Source organism: Diabrotica undecimpunctata, chromosome 9 (assembly GCF_040954645.1).
Source record: "Diabrotica undecimpunctata isolate CICGRU chromosome 9, icDiaUnde3, whole genome shotgun sequence".
Taxonomy (NCBI): Eukaryota; Metazoa; Arthropoda; class Insecta; order Coleoptera; family Chrysomelidae; genus Diabrotica; species Diabrotica undecimpunctata.
The window spans coordinates 63,241,239-63,256,845 of NC_092811.1; the positions used below are offsets into that span (position 1 = coordinate 63,241,239).

General features: G+C 34.4%; 2 protein-coding genes across 2 annotated transcripts; both read left to right on the forward strand.

Annotated features, from left to right (window-relative positions):
- The first annotated feature begins 1,724 nt into the window (after nucleotides 1–1,724).
- LOC140450971 (uncharacterized) lies at nucleotides 1,725–3,104 on the forward strand. Its single transcript, XM_072544672.1, has one exon. The coding sequence runs from the start codon at nucleotides 1,725–1,727 to the stop codon at nucleotides 3,102–3,104; it is 1,380 nt and encodes a 459-aa protein (XP_072400773.1).
- Nucleotides 3,105–3,692: 588 nt separating this feature from the next.
- LOC140450972 (uncharacterized) lies at nucleotides 3,693–5,036 on the forward strand. Its single transcript, XM_072544673.1, has one exon. The coding sequence runs from the start codon at nucleotides 3,693–3,695 to the stop codon at nucleotides 5,034–5,036; it is 1,344 nt and encodes a 447-aa protein (XP_072400774.1).
- Nucleotides 5,037–15,607: the final 10,571 nt, after the last annotated feature.

Below are 15,607 nucleotides of genomic sequence, written 5' to 3' on the forward strand. Positions count from 1 at the left end.
TAAGGCTTTGTGGTTCTTCAGTTGTTATTCTGACTTTACAGTTAAATGTTAATTGAAAATGGAAATTCGAAAAATATATCGACAATCTAGTAAACCGCACGCCTGAGAGTTTTGGCAACACTGATCTCCATAAGCCTAATGTTATTTTCTTAACGTGGAACGCTGTATAGATACATTTTTTGTGAGTTAATAGGGATTCTGAGTGTCTTATATGTCAGATCTTAAAGGATGAATAAATTTTTTTTTATTATTATCCAGATTTAGCCATACGGCTCACACTCCCTCTAAGGGGAAAATTCACCCATCCCAGATACCTACGGTATTAAAAGGATTGAGCTCTGGTGGGTCTCTTTCCGTGATATCGAGCCCTAGGTGACTTGGTATGTTGGAGTATCCCCCAAAAATTTTCGTACACATCTGGAAGTCGCAAGGAGTACAGCTTTCTGCATGGCCTTGTAGTGATGTTCATTTAGACCCAGCTGTTTTATGTTCTCTAGAAGGTTTTTGGGAATAACACCAGTAGTAGATAGAATAATAGGTACTGTCTGGGTACTTTTCTATCTCCATTGCCTCCTGATTTGTATTTCTAGACTCTGTACTTGGCGATCTTTTCACGTTTAACACGATTAACAAGTAAATTATTGGTGTTGGGTATCGCCACATTAAGAAGTGTAGTTTGCCTAGAAAGTTTATTAACTAGTATGAGATCCGGTCTATTATGCGCCACTGATTGGTCTGTAAGCACAGTGCGGTCCCAGTATAGCTTGTAGTTTTCGTTTTTAAGCATTCTGTCAGGAACGTATTGATAATAAGGTAGGTTTGGAGAAGTTCCAGTTTGTCAGCTAGTTCTTCGTAGATAATCTTTACTACTGAGTCATGGCGTTCTTTATAATCAGTACCGACAAATGCCTGGCAGCCACCGGTAAGATATTGGATGGTTTCTTAGGCTTGGCATCCGTATCGGCATTTGCCATTTTGGACTTGAGGATCTTTAATCTTTATCTTTATTTCAGGTAATTTTTAGTTGGAATTAACTGATCCTGAATGGCAAGTAGGAAACCGTCAGTCTCGGGAAACATGCCTTCAATTATCTTCTCAAAACAACACGAAAATCTCAAACAAAAAACAGCAACATGCGGCATACTTGAGACAAAGGACATAACCAAATCAAAAGACCCGGTCATAATGATTACTGGACTTCCGAGAGGGCACGAACAGGATCAGTTTATAAGAGCTCTAAAAATTGAGAATGAACAGTTGAACGAGAAATACGGCGAAGAACTCGACAAGATAAAAAACGCATACAGGAAAAACTGCAGGAGCCCCGGAGAGAAAATATTATAGTAGAGGGCCCAACAGAAATAATCAAGGAGATATTAAAAACTGGTTATATATACTACGATCTAGCGAAATGCTATGTTCAAGAGCACGTCAGGGTCAGTATCTGCTACAAATGTTGCAGATACAACCATGTGACCAAGTACTATGCTATAAATGCGGATGCGGAAACATGACGGCAGTGCCTGCAGATCCGTACATTACAACTGCATAAACTGCCAAATAATGGATCTTAATCCAAGAACTCACCAGGCCAGAGATCCGAATTGCCCTATATACCTCAGAAAGGTAGAGGAACAAAAACGCCAGACAAACTACGCTAACTAAACAAGACAAAACTAACAAAAAACAAACAACACTACATAGCTCTGATACAGGAGCCAGGAATGAACGCCTGGCAAAGTACAGACTATGCCACATTAGGACATAAAACATCCAAAGCTCCTATACTCGCACGCAGAAACCTAACCAAACAAATAACACTCATAACAGACCGCACAAACGAGAACGTTACAACAATCCACTTTAAAATCAACAACTACAACATCACAATAGTTAACATCTACGATAAGCCGGGAGGAGACACAAATATCACACTTGACACACAAAAACCCGACATAGAAACGGACACGAATAAATCCCTAGTCACAGGAGACTTCAATGCGAAGGATCCAAGCTGGGGAGGAAACGTGTCAGACAAACGGGGACAAGACATACTCGAATGGACCGCACTAAACAACATACTTATCAACAATACACACAACAGCCCTCCGACCTTCCTCTCAACAAGAGGAAGAAGCTGGGTGGACCTAACTCTAACTAAAAACCTGGGGATAATGGACTGGAAGGTCAACGAAGAGGAAACTCTGAGAGACCACCAGTACATTACCTTCAGGATAACACAACAACACTCACACAAAACCACAATACACAAAAAATACAACATCGCGGACATAGACAAAACAAAACTAAATAGAGACGTACTGAACAAAACATGGGACGTAACAGGTACGACGAATGAAAAGGCAATTCGGACTCAAAACCAAATGATAGAAATCATCCAACTAAACACTAGAAAAAGGAAAAAGCAAAAAAGACCTAATCAAATATGGTGGACCACAGAGCTAAACAACCAGAAAAGGAAAACAAATAATATGCGAAGGAAGTTCCAAAGAGAGACAGATGTAGTTAACAAAAGAAGAGCCGAGCTAGAATACACGGCCCAGAGAAGGCACTACAAAGATATGATAAAAAACACAAAAAGAACCGCGATCAGGGACTACTTTACAAATCACGACCCGGACAACCCCTGGAACGCCGCATATAAAATCATTAAAAAATCAGACGAAAGAAATAGCACCATCAACACTATGAAAAGATCTGATGGTACATACACCCAAAACAGAGAAGAGACAATACGCTACCTACATACAAAATACTTCCCTGACGATAACGAACAAGATGACGAGGACATCCACAAAATACTTAGACAGAAACAATATCAACACACAACGAACGACAAAAATTTTACAGCAGACGAAATCACAGATACACTGGCAAACATGATGAATAAGAAAGCCACAGCATCAGATGGGCTCTCAAAAGAATTTGTACAAAAACTACACGAAACTGATAACACTATACTAACAAAACTTTACAACGACTGCCTAAACTCGGGGGAGTTTCCGGAGTGCTGGAAGAAGGTATGGTCTGGCTACCGAAAAAAGACGGCGGCAAAAGACCAATCTGCCTTCTTCCGACACTGAGGAAGGTCCTCGATAAGTTGACGGCAAAACGACTAACTCACTACTTGGAAAACAAAGATAAACTAAACGACAAACAATACGGTTTCAGGCAGGGCAGATCTACTATCGACGCCATAGACCAAATAACCACCAAAATAGCCAACAACTTGAAAAATAAATATCATACAATGATCATTACACTAGATTTACAGAATGCATTTAACTCTGCCTGGATCCCGTCAATCATAGACAGCCTACACAAAGTACGGACACCCCACAATATTCAAAATTTATGTATAGATTTTTTAAAAAAACAGACAGATAACGACAGAGGACATAACAAACAATACAGAAAAGGGCTGCCCGCAGGGATCAAGCCTGGGACCCATACTATGGATTCTCCTGATGGAATCCTGGTTCGATACCATCGAGCAGACCGAAGTAACAACTGAACACGACGCTATACAGGCCTTTGCGGACGATCAGATCATTTTGTTGACAGGGTCATCGCTTAAGACCCTAGAGACAAAGTGGTCTAGCATATGGACAGCTTGTGAAAAATGGGCAAAAACTTCATTACTGCATTAAAACAGGGGTAAGACAGAAGCCATGTTTATTCCACATAAACCAACCAGCCCACCGAGAATTCGAATAGATGAACACATTATAACACCGTCAGACAACCTGAAATACTTGGGACTGACCTTCGACACGGGCCTACTATGGTTGGACCATGTGAAAGCAAACAGGAAAAAAGCTGCCGACATTGGGCACAAGCTGTTCATTATCGCCGGCAGAGACTGGGGACGATCACCTAAGACGCTAAAGGCCATCTACGAAAATGCGGTAAAACCCATGCTCCTCTACGGAGCAGAGATCTGGGGGAAAAGAGATAAGGACACCAGAATAGCTAAACAACTGGCCGCCGCAGAAAGACCATTTCTGCGTGCGATCACAAAAGCCTACAAAACCGCTCCAACAGCGGCCCTACACATTTTGGCCGGCACAATACCACTAAGCGTGGATGCCTTTGCGACTTACAAGATTTTTACGGACAACAAAGAAGACATAAACGAGCTTAAATTAAGAACTACTGACATACCACACCCAACAAACAGAACAATCAAAACACCACAGGATATACAAAGTCCGGACACGAAAGTATACGTGGACGCCAGCGTCAAAACAATAAACAATGTAAAAAGCGCATCAATCGGTGTGTATATAGAAAGCACACACAAGCAAATCCGACTAAACAGAAAAGTCAACACCAACGACAATATTAATATCGTGGAAGCTCTTGCATTAGCCATAAGCACAAATTTAATTAAGCAAGACATACAAGAGTATGCAAATAAAAACATCGTCTTCTACACCGACTCTGCCTCTGTCTTAGCACAACTGGAAAACGGTAACTGCAAAAACAAAATAATAAATAATATTAAAAAGAACTTAGAATTTATCACAAAATTCAATATCAAATACAATATCACTAAAATGGACAGAAATAATCAAAACCACAAAATAGCCCACAACCTGGCTAAAGAAGACCACAACAACCCACAAGACACGATTAATATCACTACCAAACACGATATTAACAAAATAAAAACGAATATAAAACTGAACACATGGCAACAAAACTGGGACAGAGATGAGAAAGGCAGGAAAACATACAACATCCTACAGACAGTTAAGATAGCTGAACCCGTATACACGTGGAAGGCAATACAACTATTGATAGGACACGGGCACATGCAGGACTACTACCGCAGATTTAATCTTCGGGATACAAATGGTAAATGCGACCAATGTAACGTACCCGAAGACCAACATCATATTATAAATACCTGCATGATAGTCCAACGGATAACGACCAGACAAACACTAACACAAAGGCTAAGACAGAAACAAGGGACATATCAGAAAAAGAAGAGACAGAAAAAACATTGACACAATGGATTAACGAATGGGGAGAAAACATGATCCTGGATGATGACACCCAGGATACAACACACTCGCCAAAAATCACAAATAAAATAAAACTAAACCTTCAATCTTAACTTCAACTACATAAAATTAAAATTATACATAGTGAAAATTACCTCTACCTCCGGTCGATGGTAACAAACACTCGCCAAACCGCGTACAAACATACAAACCGGCGCATAACCCTAAAAACAGTGCTTGTGCTTGTGACAACCACACAGGAAAATTAGAGACCGAAATTAGCGGACAAACTAGTGAAACAGAACCAAGTGATATCCACAACCCAAATTAAAACTAAATGAAACTTGAAAACAAATAAACATCCTGCGCCGCGACAAGTATGTGAAGTGCTAATAGTGACAGGACACTACATCTCTCTTTTTTACTTGTCAAAATTAAAAAAAAACAAAATAAATTTAGAAAATACTGGAAATATCCTAACATACAAAAATGTACGTCCTTAAAATCCTTAATCCTAACAGAAGGTAGCATTACCCATAAACCTAATGTGACAATGTTTGGATTGGAAGCTACCCCTAAAACGAGAAAAGTCTAATCTAACCTTAAATGTACATAACACTTCCTCCCCCTCCATTACAGGAAGATAAACAAAAGAAAAGGTGATCTTTCAAAACAGAAGTAGAAATTTATCCCTGGTTGTGCATTGCCTAGAGCAAGACGAGCATAACCTTACATGTACTGGGTAAATGATTATATAATCGAAACCCAAAAAAAAACGAAGAAGTACATTCTATTTATTGTTTGTCATATTTAGACGTATCAGAGTAGGTCAACTAAAACTGTCACTATCACAGTGGCAGTTGCCAAACTCGTCCGATACGTCTAAAGGTGGGAAACAATAAGTAGAATGTAAATGTATAGGTTTTTATCGCTCAATCTCTCACCTCCACTAGTTTCATTTCTTTTTGTCTCATAACTTAATGTGTTTTCCATCTTTTGCGTTATTCTGTCGGTTATTAGCGAGCTCATCACTGTATAGTTAAATGTAAATGTACATTAAAACTTTTTAAAATACGTTCACCGATAATAGCCATTTCCTATTTATTACAACGACAGTAGTAGGTACTTTAACAACCGTACCAGAAACCATATTACTTTTATAACTAGCCGCAGCGAAAAGGTTAAAACGAAGGTAGTTCATCTCTATAGTCATTTGCACATTTTCGAGTAAATCACTTTGAATCCAGTTTTAAATTCAGAAGCAGTAAAATTCTGTTTTAGTATTCATCTTGACCGCTTGTAACGTTAAGGCAAGGAGTGGAAAATAAGTTTGTAAACAGCTCATTATTAAGTACATTTTTGGATGGTAATTAAATATACACGGTAAAATATACTTAACATGTCGCAAAGCAGTATATCATTTAATATCAACATTTACTCAGTTCTATATTATTACATTGACAAGTTAGGGTGGTACAATCATACCTGTCAAAGATCTTCCCAAACCTGGCATCAATTGAATGATCAAAAGAAATTGGATGTATTGTTAACTGTTAAGGAAAATCCACATAAACCAAAAAGAAAATTGTCTGATGATAATGATTAAAAGTAAAATTTCTGTATTGAGAATTTTGAAAACAATAAATACCATCTGTATAAAATTCAACTACTGCAGGAACTAAATGAAGATGGTCCAGATCGTAGATTACAATTTTGTGAAGTAATTACGAACAGATGCCAACGAAATCCGATGTTTCCCAAAAATATTCTTTTCTCAGATGGAGCAACATTTACCCTACATGGAACGATCAACGAACAAAATTGTCGATATTGAAGTACGCAAAATCCGCACTAGATGAGAAAGTCACACTCAGTATTCCGAGAAAGTGTAAATAACAGAATAGTCGGACCATACTTCTTTGAGGGCACAGTAACTGGGCAGAGTTTCTTTCTTCAAAATGTTTTAGCATCTGATTTACAACAACGCTTCCAAGATAGTTACCCCGCAGAAATTAATAAAAACATGGTTTCAACAAGATGAAGCTCCACCACATTATACAGCAGCAGTACCAACATTTCTTGATCAAACTTTTCCGCATCGATTTTCGATCCCGTTCTTGCGATCTAATTCCACTGGATTATTTCTTGTGGAGATATTTAAAAACAAAAATCTACATGATGAAACCAACCAATATTGATGATTTAACCCTTAGATGATGTTTAGATTTTTTTGACAATTACTTCCCAACGGTACTTTTAAGTACGCCTTATTTTATTGGTCATAAATTTTTACAATAAGCTAAAAGAGTTGTTTATTATATTTAATTATCTTTACAGCATCTTAATGCCTATTTAGTTTGTGTGTATTTCTTTTTATCTTCATAAATTATATGAAATCTGACAACTGCGTGCGCAATACAATTCTCACAACCGCTGCTAGCAACCCACTGCGGATCAAATAATCTACTTGTGCCAATGTCATAGTGGCTCAAATGGAAAGATTTTATGCAGCGGCGGCCGGCCAGGTTAAGTAGGTGTTGGTGAGGTTTACCAAAAAAATATAATCAAATTGAGACATATAAATAAAAAATAAAAGCAACATTATTATATCTGAATTCTGAAATCAATTATTTATTCTCTTTTAATTAATCTAAAAATTAAAAAAGACAGCTAGCTTTATTAACAGTAGGTACTTGACAGTTAAGTCCTGACCTGTGTCACTTGCCGTGTATGATTCAGGAATAGGTGAATATCATTTTTGAAATGCGAAATCCATCTGCATAAGCGTTCACGGTTGCCATTGCAACGTGACGTCAGCCTATCGCTAGTGATAGCTGAGAAAACTAACAGGTGCAGTTCCGTTTAAAAATAGATTATCGGTCTTCACCCACTAGTTGGATGGGTATTTAGTATTCCTTTTTTTCGGAAATTTCGCAACAATATTTCGAAAACAATATTTTGAAATTTAATCTATTATATAGATATTTTTTTATATAGTATAGTGTATAGTATAGTATTTATTAGTTTAGTTTATTCACAGTATTAAGTTTATTTGTTTAGTGCACTTTATTAATTTCTCTGTGGTTTGTTTCGGATTTCGGATATAAAGTGTTCTCGTGGATTTCGTTTGGACAAAAATAATTTTAGACGGACATGACTCCAATTAATGACTTGGTGTGTAATATGTTAGAGATTTCCTTTAGGCATTGGAAAAATGAAGATAAAAGGGATGTTCTTTTACATGGTCGACCAACCAGTATTTTAAACATAGGACTAAAAAAGGAAGTTAAAAAAACAGGCCAGTCGTATAACATTAATTTTAAGTCTTCTTGGTTTACAGAATTCAATTGGTTGTGTAGTAGCTTAGCGTTAAAAAAATGTATTGTTGGCCATGTCTCCTCTTTTAAAATAAACAGTATGTGTGGAATAGAGACGGTTTGGTTGATTTTTTGAATATTAATAGATCGATGCATAAGCACCCAGATTCTAGAGAGTATTTAAAAAACCAATTATTGTTTAGAAATTTTAAACAAAATCAAAATACGATTGCAAGTGCCTTAAAAGAAAACGCTAAATTACATAAACTAAATTTTAATGAAAATGTTCGACTAAACAGGATTTGTTTGCGGACAGTTATTGACGCAGTTTTGTACTTTAACAAACAAGAGTTGTCTTTTAGGGGACATGATGAGAAAAGTGACTCGAGTAATATGGGTAATTTTAAGGAGTTATTAAATCTGTTAATTGTTCAAAGCCCTTTCGAAACTAAAAATCATTACGAAAAAATCAAAAATGTTTTTAGTGGAGAATCAAAAACAATTCAAAAGGAATTAATTGAGTGTAAAATGAGTAATTAATTAATCTCGCTTTTTTTGCAAAATTTGCAAATCCTGGCTATGTATGGACCACTTACGGCCAGTTTCACAACCAGTCGTTAACTCTAGGAGTTAAGTAACCTTTACCCCAAGTTTAACTGACAGATGCCGTTTCACATCCACAGATTCAGTTACGGTTACTTAACCTTAGGTTTCGATTTATTTTTCTTTTGTTGGTAGAATATTATGGGTAATAATCAGAATTTTATGGAATACTGTCAGTAAATATTATGGGCATTGACCAGTATAGATGAGTTATGATACATTTGTCACGTTAGGTTAGATCGAAAACAATATAATATACAAATATTCTCATTTTCAAGTTCTGTTCTGTTCTATGTGTGGTAGTTTTGTTGTAAGTAGAGGTTGTTTATTCTTCCAAATTAAAATTGTAAAATAGAACCCGCAAAAATATTTAAGAGATCTTCAAACACTTCGCCAGAAGAGGAGCAATTACTGATTTCATTATGTATTAAATATAAAAATGTTATTGAATGTCGAGAAACCAATGCTCTCACATGGCGCCAAAAAAATTCTGCATGGATGCAATTGGAGAAAGAGTTCAATGCAGCATGTGGGGGCAATGGATATAGAAATTTTAAGACATTAAAAGAAAAATACATGAATTAAAAAAAGGGTATCTGAAAATAAACTACAATTTAAGATGACTGGAGGTGGTCCATTCATAGAAAAACCACTATCCGAAATGGAATTGGCGGTTTCAGAATTAATTGGAACCGAAAAAATGTCTGGCCTACCAAATATTTATGATAGTGACAGAGGTATGTATACATTCATATTATGTTATCTCTTATATTATGTATATTATATATATATATATATATATATATATATATATATATATATATATATATATATATATATATATATATATATATTTATTAGTTATAACTTAAGCTCTTTTTAGACATAGACTTAAATCCAGAAAATATTATAGACGAATCAGAGGCTGTAGGAAGTTTTTGTCCGGAGAATGTACCCTCTACATCAACAACTGTAGACAGAAGCTGGGAATCATATTCAACAAAAAACTTACAGCAACCTGTAGCAGAGAAGTTGACAACTCCAAGAGGAGGTAAGGTATCAGCTAATATGTTTTGATTATTTACAATAAAATAATGTTTTGTTTTAGCACGGAAGGAGAATGTCACAATTTTTAAAAAAAGTCAAATTTCCAAAATGATTGATTCAAAATCCAGTGAGTTAATCTCAAAAACGCTGGAGTTTGTAAACTATCAAAGAATGAAATTTGATGACGAGCATCAACTAAGAATCAAAAATTTGAAAATAGATAACGAAATAAAACAAATGAAACTAGAGCTATTAAAATTAGATAAGCAAATTAAAGAAAAACAATTATTACTATTAGAAAAGTAGGCACTATTAGAGCCTACTTTTGTTGGCACAAATTGTTTAATTGTTTAATTACTAGTAAATAAGTTTAATTTTTAGATTATTATTAGAATATTTTTTTTTGTTTCTTTAGGACTATTTGTTGTATATATTTTTTAGACATGTTTTATTTAGTTGTGTAGTTTATTTTGTAGATTAAGGAAAAATAAATGTGTGTGTGGTTGGTATATTGATTTCGAAACCTGCAGTTTTATTAACATAATTATATTTAATGTAGATTCATACAGCAAAAAGATAATGGTGATGTACATGAAATCCTCTGCCTTCCTGGTCCTGGTTTTTCTTCTAATTGTCCCTGTAGAATTAATTGAAGCAACCTATATCTTTTGCTATTTGACTTGCTATTATTGTGGTTACCATTATTGGCTTGACAACACTTTTTGTTTGGATTATGGCCTGTTCAAGAATACTTCTCCATTCAGATTTATTTCATGATAAATTTTTATTTTTAAAATTGCACAGTTTCTCATCAGTTGGTGAATGCTTATAGGTATATATTTATTGTGAAGTTTATAATATATATATATATATATATATATATATATATATATATATATATATATATATATATATATATATATATATTCATCTGACCATCTCATTTGTAGCCTTCCTCTTTTTCGTTTGTAACTATATGGAAGTCTATCATCTTATTCCATCTTTCGTCTTTCTGTCTTCCACTTAAGCTTTGCTATCTGCGATAATACATCAGCCACTTTTGTTTTGTCGCGGATCCAAGTATTCCTTTTCTTGTCTGATAGCCTGATGTTCAGCATTTGCCTTTCTTTGGGTCTTTGCTATGTTTTCCATGTTTTTCTTTGTAAACGTCCAATTTCGAGAACCATAGGTGAGAACAGGAAGTATACGTTGGTTGAAGACTCTTGTTTTTAAATATTGAGGGTATTTTCCATTTTTTAGTATATAGGAAAGTTTTCTTAACTATAGCCAAGCCAACCGTATCCTGCTCCTTATTTCTCCGGTCCAATTTTCTTTATTTAACTAGTTGTTCCAAATATACATATTCTTTTACTTGTTCGTATATATATATATATATATATATATATATATATATATATATATATATATATATATATATATAAACCCTTCCTTAACTTAATTATTATTAATTAACTAATTAATTACATTTAAAAATATAAAATTATATATATATATATATATATATATATATATATATATATATATATATATATATATATATATATATATATATATATATATATATATATATATATATATATATATATATATATATATATAATTTTATATTTTTAAATGTAATTAATTAGTTAATTAATAATAATTAAGTTAAGGAAGGGTTTTATGAAAGGAATAAACACTTATTTAACAGGAGGGAAACTCCTTATACTTAGTAAAGACATACTTGCTTAAGTTGTCATACTAGTACAGTGAGTGAAAAACCCTCATTTATTTTACATTAAAATACAAAAAATACACTTTGAGAAATAAAATAAACAAAAACATATTTAACATAATACAAAATTATTACAGGAAAAAAATTGTACCTTTTTTGTAACTACAGTTGAGCAAAATAATTGTTAATAAGATCAATATATATGCAGTATTGCATATATATGAGATCTTCTTCTATTATCAGGATTTAATCTGTTATCTAACATTTCATCTATATTTGGTGCATGAATATTATTTGCAAAACAAATTGCTCTTTCTTGCTCTTGGTGCACTGGTGGATCATTTTCATTTGCATCACAAGCAATATTGTGGAGAACAGCAGTGGCCACTATAATTGGCTGAACACTTTCCAATTTTACTCTGAGTCCCATTGCTAAGGAAGGAAATCTTCGCTTCCATACACCATACTGTCTCTCTACAACATTTCTGGTTCTTATCTGAGACTCATTAAAAAGTTGTTCAGCTGCATTTGTGACATGTGCTAAAGGTTTTATTAGGTAATTTTTAATTGGATAGCCACTATGTCCTAGTAGGACATGTTCACCGTGATTACCTTGTTCAAAAGATGCGCAGATATTTGAGTTTCGAAATATATGTGCACCATGAGTAGAACCAGGCTATCTAGCAACAATATTTCTTATTTTTAGGTTTGGATCTGAAATAGTTTGAACATTTAATGAAAAAAAAAATCTTCCGATTCCTATAAATTTCTGAATTAGCCCCACCTGGAGACTGAATTCTTATATGTGTGCAATCAATAGCACCTATGCATCTAGAAAATTTTTTATGTAAACTGGTAACAAATTTTCCAAGGCTACACTGACTCTTTTTACAACTCTGCTACTTGTTGCTTTACTGACTCCACAGAAATCACCAGTAGTGCGCAAGAATGAACCATTTGCATAGAAATTTAAAGTGAGCAGTAACTGCTGCATAGGTGCAAGAGCATCATTCCTCTAAAATAACATATATTTTAATTGAAAATATATCTGAAACCATTTAATCGACTTACCTGTCTGTATCTTCAATTTGCTCCAAAATATTTTCAACGGTGTTCTTTGAGAATCTAAACCGACAGAAAAAATCTTCATGGTCTAGTTCTTCAAAATGATTTGTTCTGTGCCTAATAATTCTTGGTCTGCCAGCTTCCTCATCACTGCTAAAAAGCATTTACATCATATAAATCCATATCTGATTAATTTGGATTAATTAATAATTTAGGTGTCTGTATACACTCTGTCAATGTCAACAAAACGAAATTAGGTTAGAATATTCCGGTCAAGCTCTAAACCACCGCTTTTACTTCGGGTTAAAAATTTTGTAGGTTTACCACAACCCGAGCTGTTGACCTTATATTGTGAAATCTTTATTTCAGGGTAACCGCTGGTTATCTCCTAAGCGCAAGGTAACTTTACTTTGTGAAACCGGCCGATAATGGCATGCTGCAAAGATTGCTTAGAAAATTTGACCACTAAAGTTTGTGTCCACAATTTAATTTTTTAGTTTATACAGTATACTCCCTCTATAACGAACACGGTTATTACGAGGTTTCGCCTATAACGAGATACATTAGATGTCCCGTGAAATTTCTATTGAACTATAACCGTCTATAGCGAGGCAAATTTGGTTATAACGAGAGAAAATAAGATCCAAAAACGTGTTTTTTATGTTTTTGGTCCGGTCGTGGCCATAAATAAATCCCTTTTCAAACAGCCCCTCAATAAACTTAACTGCAGCCCGCAATAAACTTCTTTACAATGAATAAATGTTTCACATCTTTAGAAAATATATGATAGAATGATACTGGACCATTTAGAGCAGTTAAAAATGACAGAGTTCTTAAAATTGCAGAAGCAATAGTTTATGTTATCCTTGAAAATACGCTTTATACATTATGTAGTTGGAAAAAAATACAAGTACAGATTTTTTGTTTTAATATATTTCATTGACAAAAAAAGTAAATAACTTTTTTTTCAAAAACGCCATTCAAACAATATTTATTAGCATCTTATATTGCTCCGAATGGCTTCACTATAGGAAGTTATTGGTTTAGAAAACTACAGATTCATATGTATGCACAGTATTATTATTGTCTGATATAACGAGATCGGCTTATAACGAGGTAATTAGTCTGTCATTTCAGTTCTCGTTATAGAGGGAGTCTACTGTATATGTTTTTGTAGTACTTTGTTTGTTTCTAATTAAAGTTTTAAATGTTTTTTTCATTATTTAGTCGTTGTTCACAAATTTGAAGAAATATGCGTTGAAATTGTAAACATTTTTTAAATTTACCTAATACAACTTAAAAATTTTTTGGAATTTTTCTGTAATAAACATTATATAGTAAATGATTTGTTTAACCCTTTCGGTCTGATTTTATGGTATAGTCCCGGTGTGTATGTGAGTGTAGAAACATACCATAGATTTATCATAAGCAGGTGCTGTGATCTAGCGCCAAAAAGATTAAATAAAATAAAATATTATAGAAAACATGGATGACTCCTATTGACAATGCAGTACTCTAAAATATCGTTGTTTTATTGTACTACAGATTGTACCAACCGGTTAGAAAAATTCTTTGCTACAGATAAATGTACCTTTGTGATGCACAAAGTGTTTATTTAGGGCATTTTTGACTTTGTTTTGTTATTTGAGTGAGTTAAAGACACGTGCACTGTGGTGTACACTGGGTTTCAATGGTCAAATTGAACTAGGTAAGTGTAGGTAGCCTCACTTTTTGTTAATTTTTTTTTATAATATGTTTTTTGTAGATAACAATGAGTCGAATTGATCGAGAAAAGCCGTTGACGTACGACGAACTTGTTGAATTGATAAACGACATTGAAGTTCTTAGTGATGACGGAGACGATGGATGGGAAACAGATTTTCACGAAGAAAAAAGACAATATCAGTAATGTTAGTAAATTATATTTTTGTATATTTAGGCTTTCGTGATTGTGCTGATGAAACAATTGCCACAACGTCAAAGGAAGTGCAGCCTGAACAAGCAAGTGAAGACGAGCAAGTAAATTCTTCAGAGGTACTAGATGTTGAAGTAATCGAACGTCAGCCCGTGCCCTCTACTACTGTCTGTCAAAAAAACATTAAAAGTAGCAAAGCCGCTCTTCTCAATGAGTATATAGAAAATGAGCTAACGCTCAAAAAAATATATCATAGCGAAAAATATGATCTATGCAACTCCAAACGTAAATTGGTTTGAACCAGAGATCGATTGCCGTACTGACTTGAATAATCCTGTGCATTTCATGAGAGAATATTTTACTCAAGAACTTTTTACTATAATGGCAGAAAATACCAATCTTTATGCAGTTCAACAACATTCCCGATTTGTGCCAACAACATCAGAATTAGAAATGTTTGTGAGGTTGCACATCATAATGGGAAACTTGAGCTACCCACGCATTAGATGTTACTGGGAGAACAATTACTAGCTTATTCCGATGGTAGCAGACAATATGACTCGAGATCGGTTCTTCAAATTACGTCAACATTTACATTTTGTGAACGTAGAAGAGAAGCCGGTCAATAGAATCAAGACAGATTTTTGAAAGGTGCGGCCACTGTACGACATTCTTCGCTCCAAAATGCGACAATTACCTTTGAAAAACACATAAAGCGTTGATGAACAAATGGTCCCTTTCAAAAGACGTCAAACAGTACGTCAGGGGAAAACCATGTCCTTGGGGGATAAAAATATTTGCGCTATGTGGCTCCAGCTGATTCTCCAAGGTAAAGTAAATGGTAAGAGAGGACCGGGAAGAAGACGTATTTCCTGGCTTCAAAATTTACGAA

Excerpts from the sequence above, each read along its gene's own strand:
- LOC140450972 (XM_072544673.1), top strand. The coding sequence starts at position 3,693 with ATGTTTATTCCACATAAACCAACCAGCCCACCGAGAATTCGAATAGAT.
- LOC140450971 (XM_072544672.1), top strand. The coding sequence starts at position 1,725 with ATGAACGCCTGGCAAAGTACAGACTATGCCACATTAGGACATAAAACA.